General features: G+C 39.2%; 1 protein-coding gene across 1 annotated transcript; it reads right to left on the bottom strand.

Annotated features, from left to right (window-relative positions):
- Positions 1-1,958: 1,958 nt before the first annotated feature.
- Positions 1,959-17,379, bottom strand: LOC132551529 (mucin-2-like). Its single transcript, XM_060215681.1, has 7 exons — positions 17,331-17,379; positions 14,774-14,842; positions 14,428-14,439; positions 10,402-10,743; positions 9,235-10,128; positions 9,039-9,114; positions 1,959-2,214 (listed from the first exon to the last, which is right to left on the bottom strand). The coding sequence occupies exons 1-7, from the start codon at positions 17,377-17,379 to the stop codon at positions 1,959-1,961; spliced, it is 1,698 nt and encodes a 565-aa protein (XP_060071664.1).
- Between the last annotated feature and the right edge of the window lie 621 nt (positions 17,380-18,000).

Raw genomic sequence — 18,000 nt, forward strand, 5'->3', positions numbered from 1 at the left:
AAACTTTCAATGGACGGATATATTTCTTCATAACATTTCTTGGATCTATTGATGTTTAAAACACTATTTACAAAATAATTTATTAAAGAAATATGTACATCATGCAAAATATAGAGAATTTATAACAAACACACAGGAGGCAATCGAGTTCTGAATAGTCTCCATACAAATTATCCTTAACACACCGGGTCTTAAGGATTATTTTGCCGGGAATATCCGGGGCAGTGACTCCAGTTTACTTGATCACTAGATCAACCATATAAGAATATACCATATTATTTTTACTGTGAATTGATGATAAATTACTTGAACGAAAGAACTAGTCGGAACTACTGCTTGCACTAATAATCGGACCTAGTCGGCATTAGTCGGAATTAGACGGCGTTTGACGGATCATACCGGAACTAATCATATGATAGGAAAGCTGGGAACTGCCATAAACAGAATTTGTTGTCGGTGTCGTTTTGACAGCTCAGATTTTACATTTGACTATTATAAGTCCTTGTTGCATATACATCATATTTCTTTTTTTGCGTCAAAGTCTCGGAAAACTATTTCTATGGCATGCTTGTCAGTCTGTTTGTTCAACATGTGTAAAGAAAATTAAAGCCCAACCTTACACCTAACGAGACATCCTTCTACCACGCTTAATATCAATCCCACACCTCGTAAACCAGCATTTTAACACGCCAACATAAAGCAGTTGATGATATGCACTAAATAGGATAACTCACACAATTGTTTATGAAATAAATACCCGGCATTTGATACACACTTTATCCAATGAATACATTTCTTCCATATCTCACGCATAAAAATATATTGTGACGTCACACACATATTTAACAAAAACGATATACCAAATTCAAGAAATGCTAATTACCTTATAACCTAAGATGATTACCATGTAAACTTATAATTTCTGATTCATGTAAAAATCCTTCTCCTTAACATACAACATGACAAAATTCGGATATGTTTGGTATGGCTCAGTGAAGTAAGATAAAAGCACCTTATCAATATATATATATATATATTTGTATAATCATCCACAGTGTATGTGGAAGTACACACTTATATCTAGTTCCGGTGTATCGGAATACGTCATCGGTATAAAAAACTTGTTGAGATCTAGCGAGTTTCTATCTCGACTGTATCTCATTGGTGACTTCATGATCTTGCATCTATATACACAATGTATTAAATGGCTAACCTTAACATTCAAAGCCATAAGAAAATTCGTCACTTTCTGTAGGTAGACATTCGCAGACGGTTGAAATATCGTCACCTGCTGTCAATAGACATTCGCAGACGGTTGAAATATCGTCACCTGCTGTCAATAGACATTCGCAGACGGTTGAAATATCGTCACCTGCTGTCAATAGACATTCGCAGACGGTTTAAATATCGTCACATGCTGTCAATAGACATTCACAGACGGTTAAAATATCGTCACATGCTGTCAATAGACATTCACAGACGGTTAAAATATCGTCACATGCTATCAATAGACATTCACAGACGGTTGAAATATCGTCACATGCTGTCAATAGACACTCGCATACGGTTGAAATATCGTCACTTGCTGTTGGTTGACACTCGCAGACGAATGAATAATCCTCATTTATAGTGGCTTGACATGGAGACGGATAAAATACCGTCACCTTCTATAAATAGATTTTCGAAGACACCTGCGATGACAAGACATTTAAAGATGGCGATATATATTGTGTCGCAAGCGCTTGATAGAGGAATGGAAACTGACGTCACACAGCTGTGAGTAATCTACCAAAAAAATATTTCTTCCAATCTAAACTCAGTCTTTGTCCTTTTCAACAACAACAAAATCAAAGCTGCCATATTTCTTTTGAAAATATCGTCAACAATTGTCCTAAGTTGATTATTCGGTTTCCTGTCAGTTTTTTTCTGTACAATATAAGTTACTATATTTGGTGACATCATAAATAGGTGAGGGCTTGGTCCCCGTCCGCGACCTCCTCCCCAAAATTCAGTACAACCTCCTCCGTGTCGCACGAGGGGTCATTCTCCTGCATCATAGACTTGTTATTTGTGTCTAGCGATGACATGGATGTCGGTATGGTGTCTCCGTTATAGGTAGGGTTCTGTATCCCGTTTTTGGTTTTGGCATTCATGTCCTCTGACACCCGACGTAGTATCGCACGGTTAACCACAAAAACGCGGTGTTTCAAGTGTCTGCAAGACAGAAAACAACAAAATTATAGTGAGTTTATATCAATTGGCAAATAGAGTAGACAATATGCCATATTTGTCTACTGTAGATCAAAAGGGCAGGTGACAAAGTAGACGTGTAAATTATACCGGCATTTTCCCGTTGTAATACGTAAAAGTGGGTCAACAATGCACACGATATTTCACACTTAGGGTCGGTCAATCTTAAAAAAAACTAACAACATTATGATAAAACTAAACACCGACATCAAATGGCAATAGCATGTCTCTTAAAAACATGAAAGTTTTGTCACGTTAAACACAGTATCAGCATTCTGTAAAGTAGAAACTCTACGATGAAACTCCAAGCTGGAGAAAATTTCGAACCCAGAAAATAGCAAGAGAAAAATAAAATTAAAAAAAAAACTGTATACTAAAGCAATATATAGATAGAGAGGATTTTATATTGAGAAACTTAAATGAGGAAAATGACACCAGCCATGCTAATTTGATATAAGTCTGTTAATATTCTGTATTTTATTGGGTTTGTTTTAAGTTAAAATTATAAATATCAGAGGATGGTCATGTTGTACCAATACACAAGGGAAACACAGTCGAGACGATGTTTTAATTTCAGTGGCACACCCATGTATACAACAATAATCCCATCCTTGTTTTGTTTTCTGAAAGATGGAAATATGAAGTACAAATACAATATATACAGTGAAGGATATTGATAGAATAATTATCAGTTTAAAATGTATATGTTGTTTGGATAGGGTCACTGACGAAGAAAAAACCCGGCTGCATAAATTATTTCTAAAATGTAGGTGTAAGGTGAAAATGACAACCATTTCTCTTGTTGGTAAAATAAGTACACAATGACACGTGACACAGTTCTGGCGTCATCACTTTACCAACTAATACCACCTATCTATTCATGGATACGCAAATTCATCAAAATGAAAAAAAGTGAAGATGTAGACTTGATAAAACGTTCAAATACATGTAAACATGCATGTGTATGGTCACAAGGATATGACTAACAACGAGACTACGTACAATTAGCAAAGAAAAAAAGTCTAAACTTAAAAGTAAAACTCAATATTGAGATTAAATCGATGTATTATAGCTAGGAAGCACCCTGTCAGAGGGAATCTGACGAACCTCGTGACCACTGACATCACTATTCACTAACTGTTTAATTAACTGTTTGTTAAACCGACAATAACGGGTAATCATATTGTTAATATTTTACGAAAAACACAAATAGCTTGACCCAGGCTTTAAACGACTCAATTTTAGATATAACGAGCTCGACCCAGGCTTTAAATGACTTAATCATAGATGTAAAGAGCCCGACCCAAGGCTTTAAACGACTCAATTTTAGATATAAAGAGCCCGACCCAAGCTTTAAACGACTCAATTTTAGATGTAAAGAGCCCGACCCAAGCTTTAACGACTCAATTTTAGATGTAAAGAGTCCGATCCAAGCTTTAAACGACTCAATTTTAGATGTAAAGAGCCCGACCCAAGCTTTAAACGACTCAATTTTAGATATAAAGAGCCCGACCCAAGCTTTTAACGACTCAATTTTAGATGTAAAGAGTCTGATCCAAGCTTTAAACGACTCAATTTTAGATATAAAGAGCCCGACCCAAGCTTTAAACGACTCAATTTTAGATGTAAAGAGCCCGACCCAAGCTTTTAACGACTCAATTTTAGATGTAAAGAGCCCGACCCAAGCTTTAAACGACTCAATTTTAGATGTAAAGACCCCGACCCAAGCTTTTAACGACTCAATTTTAGATGTAAAGAGCCCGACCCAAGGCTTTAAACGACTCAATCTTAGATGTAAAGAGCTCAACTCGGGCTTTAAACGCCCCTATCTTAGATGTAAAGAGCCCATCTCAGGCTATAAAAGACTCAATCTTAGATAAAAATGCCTCGATTAACAAGACATATGGCTAAATCGTGGTGCAATAATGTTATTAAAGGATGAAAGTAATTTTAGACTTTTATAAACAAAAGTCATAGTCCTTATTCAACGTTAGTCTATGTGAAGTATACTTAAGTCGGTAACAGTGATATGACAACACTCTACAATACAAAGACGACATGCAGTCCAACCTGATGTTAATCCATACTGGTGTTTTACAGTTTATAGTTGTTAGTTCGGACTTTGCTCCTGAAATAAAACATTAAAACGTTGTGACCGAGTGATATATTGGTAAAAGCAACAGACTAGACGAGTGTGTACGTATTTAAATTAGTAATGGCAACAACGACGTTATAACACGGTGGCATTTATCAGCGTTATAACACAGTGGCATTCATCAACGTTATAACACGGTGGCATCCTTCAATATTTTAACACGATGGCATCCATCAGCGTTATAACACGATGGCATTTATCAACGTTTTAACACGGTGGCATCCTTCAATATTTTAACACGATGGCATCCATCAGCGTTATAACTCGTTGGCATTTATCAATGTTATAACAGGGTGGCATCCATCAGCGTGATAACACGGTGGCATTCATCACTGTTAATACATGGTGGTATCCATCAACGTTGTAACACGGTGACATTTATCAACGTTGTAACACGGTGGCATCAACGTTGTAACACGGTGGCATTCATCAACCTTATAACACAGTGACATTTGCCATCGTGTGGAATATAGGATGCTGCACTCCGGAAACAGAAAATTTATAATCATTACACTCATCATGGTGTCCCTGTTGAAAGTGATCGATGTTCATTTGTAGAAGCTTTTGTCTTGTCCTTGATTTTCATCTCTGATGTGTACAAACAATGCACATATAGTAAGTGAATTTCTTGTGAATTACAGACACGATATCATCGATATATCTTAAAGACAAATTGGAGGATTTCATAAGGTCTGTTATGTTAGGCAAAAGCCAGCCATTAGAGAGGCACAGTTGGTTCCCGAAATATTTGAGAAGTTTGATGGAAAATTTCACCACCAAACACGACTGAGGTATTATCAACAAGAAAATATATCATCTTTACAATCTCTTCTTCGGTGTATTTCTTCAATGATTTTGACGTATTTTTCTTAACACAAGTTTCGGTATAGTTGAAAAACATATTTGTACCGCCGTTCACCTTGTTATAAAAGAAAGCTCTCATGACAACGAAGGCGTTCACACAGTTCAGAATGAAGTATGGTGGTGTAAAATGTGGAGAATATTTTACAGGACAGCATGTTCAAGATTGGTTAAAATATACTTTGGAGTTCTTTATAACCCAAATAAGTAACCTCTGAACTTCTCTTGGCATGGACGTTGTTCTAGGTAAGGATTTGTGTTGATATGGACGTTATTTTAGGCAATCATTCAATTTGTGTTGACAGGTCATAATGAAGAGTTTCGATATTCTTTCTCGTAAAACTACATTTAAATAATCCTGTTTCAATAACTATGTAGTGTTTTCAATAACAAAAAATGACAAATCAAGTAAGGGAATGTGTCGTTAGTCAATTAGTCCTGTGTCAGTGTTATACCAGGGAATGTGTCGGAAGTAAATTAGTCATGTGTCAGTGTTATATCAGGGAATGTGTCGGAAGTCAATTAGTCCTGTGTCAGTGTTATACCAGGGAATGTGTCGGAAGTAAATTAGTCATGTGTCAGTGTTATATCAGGGAATGTGTCAGAAGTCAATTAGTCCTGTGTCAGTGTTATACCAGGGATTGTGTCGGAAGTAAATTAGTCATGTGTCAGTGTTATATCAGGGAATGTGTCGGAAGTAAATTAGTCCTGTGTCAGTGTTATATCAGGGAATGTGTCGGAAGTAAATTAGTCCTGTGTCAGTGTTATATCAGGGAATGTGTCGGTAGTCAATTAGTCCTGTGTCAGTGTTATACCAGGGAATGTGTCGGAAGTCAATTAGTCCTGTGTCAGTGTTATACCAGGGAATGTGTCGGAAGTCAATTAGTCCTGTGTCAGTGTTATACCAGGGAATGTGTCGGAAGTAAATTAGTCCTGTGTCAGTGTTATATCAGGGAATGTGTCGGAAGTCAATTAGTCCTATATCAGTGTTATATCAGGGGATGTGTCGGAAGTAAATTAGTCCTGTGTCAGTGTTATATCAGGGAATGTGTCGGAAGTAAATTAGCCATGTGTCAGTGTTATATCAGAGAATGTGTCCGTAGTAAATTAGTCTTGTGTCAGTGTTATATCAGGGAATGTGTTGGAAGTAAATTAGCCCTATGTCATTGTTATATCAGGGAATGTGTCGGAAGTCAATTAGTCCTGTGTCAGTGTTATATCAGGGAATGTGTCGGAAGTAAATTAGTCATGCATCAGTGTTATATCAGGGAATGTGTCGGTAGTCAATTAGTCCTGTGTCAGTGTTATACCTGGGAATGTGTCGGAAGTCAATTAGTCCTGTGTCAGTGTTATACCAGGGAATGTGTCGGAAGTCAATTAGTCCTATGTCATTGTTATACCAGGGAATGTGTCGGAAGTAAATTAGTCCTGTGTCAGTGTTATATCAGGGGATGTGTCGGAAGTAAATTAGTCCTATATCAGTGTTATATCAGGGAATGTGTCGGAAGTAAATTAGTCCTGTGTCAGTGTTATATCAGGGAATGTGTCGGAAGTAAATTAGCCATGTGTCAGTGTTATATCAGAGAATGTGTCCGAAATAAATTAGTCCTGTGTCAGTGTTATATCAGGGAATGTGTTGGAAGTAAATTAGCCCTATGTCATTGTTATATCAGGGAATGTGTCGGAAGTCAATTAGTCCTGTGGCAGTGTTATATCAGGGAATGTGTCGGAAGTAAATTAGTTCTGTGTCAGTGTTATATCAGGGAATGTGTGGGAGGTAAATTAGTCATGTATCAGTGTTATATCAGGAAATGTGTCGCAAGTCAATTAGTCCTGTGTCAGTGTTATACCAGGGAATGTGTCGGAAGTAAATTAGTCCTATGTCAGTGTTATATCAGGGAATGTGTCGGAAGTAAATTAGTCCTGTGTCAGTGTAATATCAGGGAATGTGTCGGAAGTAAATTAGCCATGTGTCAGTGTTATATCAGGGAATGTGTCGGAAGTAAATTAGTCCTGTGTCAGTGTTATATCAGGGAATGTGTCGGAAGTAAATTAGTCCTGTGTCAGTGTTATATCAGGGAATGTGTCAGAAGTAAATTAGCCATGTGTCAGTGTTATATCAGGGAATGTGTCGATAGTCAATTAGTCCTGTGTCAGTGTTATACCAGGGAATGTGTCGGTAGTCAATTAGTCCTGTGTCAGTGTTATACCAGGGAATGTGTCGGAAGTAAATTAGTCATGTGTCAATGTTATATCAGGGAATGTGTCGGAAGTAAATTAGTCCTGTGTCAGTGTTATACCAGGGAATGTGTCGGAAGTAAATTAGTCATGTGTCAATGTTATATTAGGGAATGTGTCGGAAGTTAATTAGTTCTGTGTCAGTGTTATATCAGGGAATGTGTCGGAAGTAAATAAGTCCTGTGTCAGTGTTATATCAGGGAATGTGTCGATAGTTAATTAGTCCTGTGTCAGTGTTATACCAGGGAATGTGTCGGTAGTCAATTAGTCCTGTGTCAGTGTTATACCAGGGAATATGTCGGAAGTAAATTAGTCCTGTGTCAGTGTTATATCAGGGAATGTGTCGGAAGTAAATTAGCCATGTGTCAGTGTTATATCAGGAAATGTGTCGGAAGTCAATTAGTCCTGTGTCAGTGTTATATCAGGGAATGTGTCGGAAGTCAATTAGTCCTGTGTCAGTGTTATATCAGGGAATGTGTCGGAAGTAAATTAGTCATGTGTCAATGTTATATCAGGGAATGTGTCGGAAGTAAATTAGTCCTGTGTCAGTGTTATACCAGGGAATGTGTCGGAAGTAAATTAGTCATGTGTCAATGTTATATTAGGGAATGTGTCGGAAGTTAATTAGTTCTGTGTCAGTGTTATATCAGGGAATGTGTCGGAAGTAAATAAGTCCTGTGTCAGTGTTATATCAGGGAATGTGTCAGAAGTAAATTAGCCATGTGTCAGTGTTATATCAGGGAATGTGTCGATAGTCAATTAGTCCTGTGTCAGTGTTATACCAGGTAATGTGTCGGTAGTCAATTAGTCCTGTGTCAGTGTTATATCAGGGAATGTGTCGGAAGTAAATTAGCCATGTGTCAGTGTTATATCAGGAAATGTGTCGGAAGTCAATCAGTCCTGTGTCAGTGTTATATCAGGGAATGTGTCGGAAGTCAATTAGTCCTGTGTCAGTGTTATATCAGGGAATGTGTCGGAAGTAAATTAGCCATGTGTCAGTGTTATATCAGGGAATGTGTCGGAAGTCAATTAGTCCTGTGTCAGTGTTATATCAGGGAATGTGTCGGAAGTCAATTAGTCCTGTGTCAGTGTTATATCAGGGAATGTGTCGGAAGTAAATTAGCCATGTGTCAGTGTTAGATCAGGGGATGTGTCGGTAGTCAATTAGTCCTGTGTCAGTGTTATACCAGGGAATGTGTCGGTAGTCAAATAGTCCTGTGTCAGTGTTATACCAGGGAATGTGTCGCAAGTAAATTAGTCATGTGTCAATGTGATATCAGGAAATGTGTCGGAAGTAAATTAGTCCTGTGTCAGTGTTATATCAGGGAATGTGTCGGTAGTCAATTAGTCCTGTGTCAGTGTTATACCAGGGAATGTGTCGGAAGTAAATTAGTTCTATGTCAGTGATATATCAGGGAATGTGTCGGAAGTAAATTAGTCCTATGTCAGTGTTACATCAGGGAATGTATCGGTAGTAAACTAGCCATGTGTTAGTTTTATATTGGGAAATGTGTCGGTAGAAAATCACACGTACCTCGCACATATGATACATATAACGACAAAGATGAAGAGGATTCCAGCCACAACAGCCACGGGAACGATCACCTCCACTGCAACAAATATTTATTATACATTAAGTGTATTTGATTAATGCAAATTAACTACTTGATCATGAAATGTTTTATATGATTCTACAAGATATAATTGCATTTTCATCAGAGGCTCCTTACCTCTATAATTTTTTCCACTGTCTTCTTGTTGTTTCGGCGATGCCACTGTTTGTCTTGGTGACGTCACTGTTAGTTCTGGGGATGTTGGACTATCGGAAGTAATCATTTCCGAACTTGTATCAAACTCGATTGTTCGTACTGTAGTCGTCGCAGATTGCTTTTCTGTCGTAAATTTTTCAGTAGTTGTTGGTGGTTGAGAAGTTGTTGGTGATTTTGTTGTCGTTAATGGTTTGGTAGTTGTCGGTGGTTGAGAAGTTGTCGATGGTTTTGTTGTCGTTAATGGTTTGGTAGTTGTTGGTGGTTGAGAATATGTCGATGGTTTTGTTGTCGTTAATGGTTTGGTAGTTGTCGGTGGTTTAGAAGTTGTCGGTGGTTTTGTTGTCGATAATGGTTTGGTAGTTGTTGTTGGTTGAGAATATGTCGATGGTTTTGTTGTCGTTAATGGTTTGGTAGTTGTCGGTGGTTGAGAAGTTGTCGGTGGCTTTGTTGTCGAAAACTGTTCAGTAGTTGTCGGTGGTTTTGTTGTCGTTAATGGTTTGGTAGTTGTTGATGGTTGAGAATATGTCGATGGTTTTGTTGTCGTTAATGGTTTGGTAGTTGTCGGTGGTTGAGAAGTTGTCGGTGGTTTTGTTGTCGATAATTCTTGTGTAGTTGTTAATGGTTGTGTAGTTGTTAATGGTTGTGTAGTTGTTAATGGTTGGGAAGTCGTAGATGTGGTTATGGACGGTTCAGTTGTTTGTTTATTTGTGGTTGTTTGTTGCTGTGTTGTTTCCGTTGGTGTTGTTATTTTAGAGGTGGTGGGTGCCTTTGTTGTTGCAGTGGTACTGGTGCCGGTATTCCCCGTTGAATTACCAGACGGATCATTGCATTTCATGGCGATTTGACCATTTGCACCTAAAATGAAGATTCCTTTAAACTAATGTCACCGAACTTTTAAATTTTAAATATGTTTTAACAATCTATTATGGAAACTCTACCTAATGAACCCATCTTGTTTTGACTGATAAGGTCAAACTGGCAACATTATAAAGAATAATAAATTGTGCTTTTAAATATCAATATCTGATTGTTTTGAATTATTATCACAGATGTAGAAATAAGATTTTTCTTTGTGGTGAAAGTCAGAGAACCGGTAAATCGCTGTATGATTAAGTGAAACATTCATACCTAACGACAGGGCCATGCAGTATCTGATGTCGTAAGGATCGGTCTCCATATGGAAAGTGACGTCGAGTGTATCTCCATTGCTGACGTCGATTGCACCATTTATATAGCATCTCTGGTTAACTGTCGTACTCCCACGGGTCAGTACCAGAAGACTGCCACAGGTTGGGTAGTTAGGCTGCAGGTCGAAGTGAGGGGATATGGAGATGACTGATGACGTCACTGTGTCCAGACTGACAGTGGCGGTGCAGGTACACGTGGAAGGTTTAGTCTGTCCCTCTGCAGTGTAGGTATCGATGATCACTTTCTTTCCCGACACCTCGGAGTTGGTGCACATGGACGCCACTAAATAAAAAGGATGTCATAAAATATTTATTATTCACATGGACATTTGTACAAATACATCTGCTTGTAACAAACCAGATATTTTTATCCAAACTGGCGAGTCCTCACTATATCTAATACTGTAGATTACCATAATCCTGATCAATGTATTTTTCCTGGGAAAGACAAGGAAATAACAGAGGCAAACAGCGCGAAGGTTATTAAACCCTTAAAAGTTAATAAGTTTCCGGGTATAGACAATCTGATGGATGAATGAATATGTCGTAAATTTAAAACTTTTTTGTCCGTTTCTTTATAAGATTATTCGATTTGTTTCCATTGAAAATATTTTTCCTGAAAGTTGGTCACGTGGTGTTATAATACTGGTGGTACTACTGATTATGTAAATCGCTATAGAGGCATAACCTTAGTAAGCCTCAATATAACAATAGATGGTATTACGACGAAAAAAAAAATTGAGGTTTGCTCATGTAAAACCAATTTTCATGAGGTAATACTTACCGTAACTTTAGTACGCAAATATGGTACCTACACCCATCTTTGTATCCCAACAACAAAAGATTCAAATAATCCCGCCCTCCCTACGATCAATGAGCCATCACGGCAAGAACATAGATCGATCTCCCTTCCTCTAATAACCTTTCTGGAGCACCCCACAGAATGGCAGCCACGCAGATAAGGAAGAGGGGGGATAGGGTGGGACTCCATAAAGTTATGGTAAGTATTATCTCATGAAAATTGGTTTTACATGAAAAACCCTCAATTTCATTTCCGTAATAATTACCATAACTTTAGTGTGCGAATTCGTCTTACCGTAGTGGTGACTAAAAGCCAGGCAGCCCATCCAGCACAGCCAAAGTAGTAGGGAGGGAGAACAGAGTGCCAAAGAGTACGGAAAGATATGCTCCGGGGCTAACGAGTAGGCACAGAAACTGACTGATCCACCACCAGAGGTCCCAACGAATACAGGCCTTCTGAGTAGGAAGCTAGGGATCGCAGATAAAAATCTGTAAAGGTATCCCTGCCGCGCCATAATGCTGCTGACTTGACCCCCTGAAAGGAGGACCCATTAAGAAGGGCCCAGGACGCAGCGAGGGCCCTGAACTCATGAGCCCGCACTTTCACTCTCGCCCAAGCCTGGTCATCAGAATGTAAGCATACTCACCTGGCAAACCCACCTGGAAACCCACCTGGAAACCCACCTGACAAACCCACCTGGCAAACCCACCTGGAAGAAATATCTCGTTGTCCCTGTTTGATCAGAAACAGACGGAATCGATAGCCCCGCCCACTTTCCAGGTTTTATCGATAAAAACCTAAGAGCCCGACAAGGACAAAGCAACCTATCTCGCTCCTCCGAACTAGTCAAAGCCGGGATCATGATGGGATCGGGCGAGAACCCCGGAACCTGATTCTTTGCTAAAAAGGAAGGATCAGTTAGGAGAGTTACAGCAGCTTAGCCTCTGGACCAACGTAGACAAGAAGGGAGCGACGACAAGACGTGGACTTCACTCCTCCTACATCCAGAGGCCAAAAGGACGACTGCCTTGAAAGTTACAAACTTTAACGAGGCAGACTCCAGAGGCTCATAAGAAGCCCTAGTCAGGGAATCTAGCACCAGGGCCAGATTCCACTGTGGGGCCATCTGCCGAACTCTCGGTCTATCCAGAGCGAAGCTTCTGATTAGGGCAGAAAGAGAGGAGGGCGAACCTATCTTTACTGCCATAAAAAGCAAGGACACTGGTAATAGCTGTACGATAGCCAGCGATAGTGCCAGGTGCCAGATTGCGGTCCCTAGACAGGAAGAGTAGGAAATCCGCAATCAACTGCACAGAGGCTTCGAACGGATCAGCCTCCCTGCCGACACACCAGTCACAAAAGATCTTCCAACATGACTGGTAGACGGCAGGAGAGGAAGCCCTGATTGATCGTGCGATGTGATCTGACACCTCTCGAGAAAAGCCTGCCTTGGCGTGGCTTCCAGAGATAGCTTCCACGCGTGAAGGTGGCGGTGCAGTTCTTAACTGAGGCTGGCGAAAGAGATTAGGACTGGTGAGAAGAGCCAGGGGCTCCTCCACCAGAAACGACAAGAGCTCCGGAAACCAAGGTTGCCTCGGCCACAGAGGGGCTATCAGAAGTAAGGAGCAGTGATGCTCCGGGAACTTCTGTAGCACCCTGCCAACCAGATTGAAGGGAGGGAATGCATATGCGTACATTCCTTCCCAGTCCAGAGAAAGGGCGTCCACAGCCCAAGCCTTCGGATCTGGGACCGGAGAGACGAGGGTTGTTCAGGGAAGTGGCAAACAGGTCTATAAGAGGTCTGTACAACACCTGAAAAATACCCTTGAAAATAAAGGGACATAGCTGCCATTCCGTCAACACCGGCTGGCGGCACCTGGAGAGAGTGTCCGCCAACAGGTTCAGCCTGCCAGGTAGATGCTTGACTGCGATGGTCAACTGCATCTCCTGGCAGAAAAGAAGAATGCGGGTGGCACGGGCACACAAGTCGTGAGACCTGTTTAACTATTTTTTTAGATATTGAAACGAAAATAGATGCTTTTGATACTTATATTTCTAGAGTATAGAACTACGGTTGTGAAAAATACAATATCGTCATCACTAGTCTGGACACAATAATACGGTCATCACTAGTCCGGACACTATAATGTGGTCATCACTAGACTGGATACCATAAAACGGTCATCACTAGTCCGGACACCATAATGTGGTCATCACCAGTCCGGACACCATAATATGGTCATCTCTAGTCCGGATACCATAATACGGTACCATAATACGGTCATCACTAGTCCGGACACTATAATGTGGTCATCACTAGTCCGGATACCATAATACGGTCATCACTAGTCCGGACACTATAATGTGGTCATCACTAGTCCGGATACCATAATACGGTCATCACTAGTCCGGACACCATAATGTGGTCATCACCAGTCCGGACACCATAATATGGTCATCTCTAGTCCGGAAACCATAATATGGTCATCACTAGTCCGGGCGCCATAATACCGTCATCACTAGTCCGGACACCATAATATGGTCATCATTAGTCCGGACACCATAATATGGTCATCATTAGTCCGGACACCATAATGTGGTCGTTCATGTTGACATGGACATTTTGTATGATATTGTGTCAAAACGCCTCGGTGTCTTTGAAAGTCCTATACAAATCGATAGATTACAAAGGACAGTTATAATTATATTGGTGTGCAGGTACAGAACGATATCAGTTACATCATTACTGCTTTCTTATACAATCAATACAATCATGGGGATGGATGCAGACGTGGGTAAGGAGTTTATAGATTCTGCTTTCGTCCTGACACACGTGTCACGTGGTATATTTACATGTCATAACCATTTACAGTGAAAATGTTTTGTGTTCTTTTAATATCCGTTGTGGTAGCATGCCTAGTAAGAGCGACTTAGAACCGACTCGCGCAACATGCACTAGAAATCGTGATACATGCCGTGAAACTCAGCCCATAACCAAACTCTATAAATTGTGAACATGCTGCCGAGGTGATGAAGGTAGAAACGAACACATGAAAAAAGAGGTGGACGTTGGTTTGAACGGAAACAAAACCAAATAAAATACTACCACCTTGTCACCTTTATCCCGTGAAATACAATTACGTAAAGAAAATACATAGCATTTACCTTTTGGAATGACTAGGAAGAACACATCACATCCATCATCACATTAACAAGGAAGAATTTAGTAGATAAACATCGAGATAAATTTTCGTGTTACCAGATAAATTAATAAAGATAAAATAAATAAGTTAATTGGTGGATAAATCATTAGAATATATTTATATCTGTAATATTGTAGTATATGTCTATCAATTAAAATGAACGAATGATATATTTTTTTTTATTTCCAATGTCTTCCTGAAAGTTTTTGTCAATATTTTTTCATTATTTTCTTAAATATCCTTCTTGTATCTTTTTGACAAATAAAACACTTAACTCGACACTTACATAATCAGTTCTGGTGACTTACCTGGGATTAAGCCAGAACCGTCCGTGGAAACCTTGGCAAACTCGGCACACAAAGTATTTCCCTGAATACCTGTACAACAATCACACGTATAAATACAAAATGGTGGAAATGAAATGTTTTAATAAAAATTGTAACCTGTAAACACACATATATATATGTATTTAGCTAAATAGGAATGGAACAAACAGAACGTTCACACCATGCTATTTATAGATTATTGGTAGTTATAATATATAATATTCGTTTTAATTCCGACAAAACTGACAAAGCAATAATAAAAAGCACGTGTAATATGAGTGTTAAGTCCAATCGGTCGTCTTCATTTGAAATGAAAGTTTAAAGCAGCTACACTTTTGGAATGTGTGGAGGACAAGAATGAGCACATCGGAGAGAATGGGGTGTCTTTATAGGTGTTGTAATGTCACGAAACAAAGTTTAGTAAATCCATTTTACATCCATTTTTTATCATTCGTATGTAAGAATAAAATGAAAATTAAATGAAATGAAATTCCGATACAAGTCAGTGGTCTGCCTCAGCTACTGAATGTTCTCCTTCAATACCAACCCGGTATCATAGTATGTATGCGGTCAAAGGGAAGGCCTGTTAGAGAGATGCTGCTTATCCACCAAGGTAGCTGTGCCTGTGTAATGCCGATGTTTCTCGCCACAGTTTGGCAATATCTCTGCGATTTTGAAAAAAGTCCCAGACACCTTCACCGAAACAACAAACCGTTTGGTGACAAACAGGTGACTATTCAGTGATGAACTTAGAACTACCAGAGGAGGCTGACACACTGTAGATAGTCGGGAACTCACAGAAACATTTACTCACCTGTCAGTGTATGATCAACTTTAAAAGTTAAAACAATCAAACTAACGTTTAAAGCATTAAATACGAAATATCATCTTTTTATATTTAAATGTTTGATATTATTTGAATATTCCCTGCACTCTGTTTTTTACACTTGAATTGAAACGTTCAAGTCAGATCGGTACATTTTAAAAATTGCTACATGTTGTTATACATGTGACTTGTGAAACACGTTTGCTCCATTCTCTCTGTGTTTACGGGTAGACATGAAATATTGAAGGGTTCATTGTTTTGTATACATGCCATTTATATTCACTAAAAACCCACGGGCTGTATTAGTCAGTAAGCATCGTTGCAATATTGACTAGCACCTGTACTTTGTCTGACGTCACACAGGTAGAAGCGAAACCGAAACCTGATATAGTGTGGCTCACTAACGAGCTTTGTATTTATGTAAACCATCCTAGCGGGTCCTGTTTTACATGTCATTGTGCTGTCACATTATTTACGCCACAAAACATGTGATTTTTATGAAAAGGAGAGTTTGCAAATTATGATAGATAGGTTTTCAATAGCTCTGCTGTCCAAATATTTGTACGCACATACAGGTGTCTGTTGGTAACAGTAAGATGTTCTCTACTGACGGGCGTGTAGGTGTAGTACACTCCTACTAACACAGCTCATCTTGCTATTCTGTAAGGTCTGCGTCCAAGTCAGTTTTATTATATCGTGAAATCAGATAACTTGGTAAGAATTGTACAATGTTTAACAAAACGTACTACTTTATTCGTCAGAAATAAATGTTGAATTATGACGTGTTATCTGAGTGAGATACGGGGAAATTACGTGTAGTCTGCCATTTGAAGCACGTGAGCGTTATCATAACTGTTTGTTTCTGAGTGTGAAACATGATCTCGTATGACAAAATGCACTACGATTTGTGAACCCTGATAGGTACAATTTAAAATTTTCTAGAGAAAAACATACAATTTAATGCAAATCAAAGGTATCCCAGGTGTTCGACTAACTTGTCCGTATGTGTTGGATTCCTGCTACAGCTCCTTTTGACTTCAGTCTCTAACTTGAATAATTGATGCGATTTCTCGGCAATTGTTGCAGGGTCTCTGGGAGGTAGACAGATTGGGTTATCGAGACTAATGTACTGGATCCTCAACGTCCGCGTGTCACGTGCAACATCCACTCGATAACTGGGTCGATGATATCATTTATTCACTAACTTAATTGAGTACGGTATATTTAACCCGAGATTCAACAGTGACAGATGTTCCAGCTCGCTGACGTTTTCAGGTAACATATGCAGAGTCCTGACATAGATTGTTATTCAAACATCATGCTTGTTTATATTAAAAAGAAATCTAGCGTGCATATAGTCGATTTTAAACAACAGAGCTAGGCGTACTCTCTGACACATTCCGCGTGTATTCTTATTCGTCTTTAACATGTATTGAACACTATCCTCCTCTTTTTATGAAATCGTGAATGATTTTGATGCAAATCTGATCCAGCATGCAACAAGTATTTGATACGAATATAGGTCATAAGCACGCGCTGTCAATTAACAAATACTCTTCTCTATAAAACCTAGGAGGTTTCAATTTTATACGTGTTTCATCATTCTGATAGTAAATGGACACACGTATGTTAAATTTACAAGTACGAAAAAGGAGGTGTTAGGAATTTTTGTAATTTAGCAGTGGTGTGCTTGTTACCTTGATCTTTACTTACCTTCGCACGTGAATAACGTCACCAACAATATCATGACGCCGGTATACATGTTGACTCCTGATATATGAAGAAATGTTTTAAAAGGGCAGGAAGGCGTCACTGGAAAATCTGTCAGACCACAGGTACATCGAAATGTGGGACCGTTATGTCCCGTTATAATTAACAGATCTCCAATTGGGTAAGTCAGCACTGTTGACACAGTCTACTGTTCCGGGGTTCCGACGAATAAATAGTGCAGTTCTTACTTATAACTAACCATTGTTACACAAACATAATACAGCCGGGTACACACGCTGTTCGATCTACGTTTAACTCCATTGGCTGTCTGTTGTAGACTGGTAAGGCCCGTTGACGGCTAGCTGAGTGACTTTTTTATTCAGTGACTGAGTAAGGCATGGCTGTTCCATACAGCTCAATTGTCTAAGACGTCCGGCATATTGGTTCTTTTTAAACGAAACAATGACACACTTTTATCGCGGTGTATAATAAGATAATCTGATTGTGTGAATATGGCAATTATTCCGTACAATCGTGCCGATTGAGATCATATACACCACTAGTCACAATTATCAACATTACCTTTAACACCGGCTCGTACTATCGTCAAGACCTCTTAATGTCTTTGTAAAATGTGAAGCATTTGTTTGTGTAATTAATTACACAAATTAAG

The sequence above is a fragment of the Ylistrum balloti genome, unplaced genomic scaffold (genome assembly GCF_031769215.1).
Source record: "Ylistrum balloti isolate Yb309-2 unplaced genomic scaffold, AGI_CSIRO_Ybal_v1 Utg370204, whole genome shotgun sequence".
Lineage (NCBI taxonomy): Eukaryota > Metazoa > Mollusca > Bivalvia > Pectinida > Pectinidae > Ylistrum > Ylistrum balloti.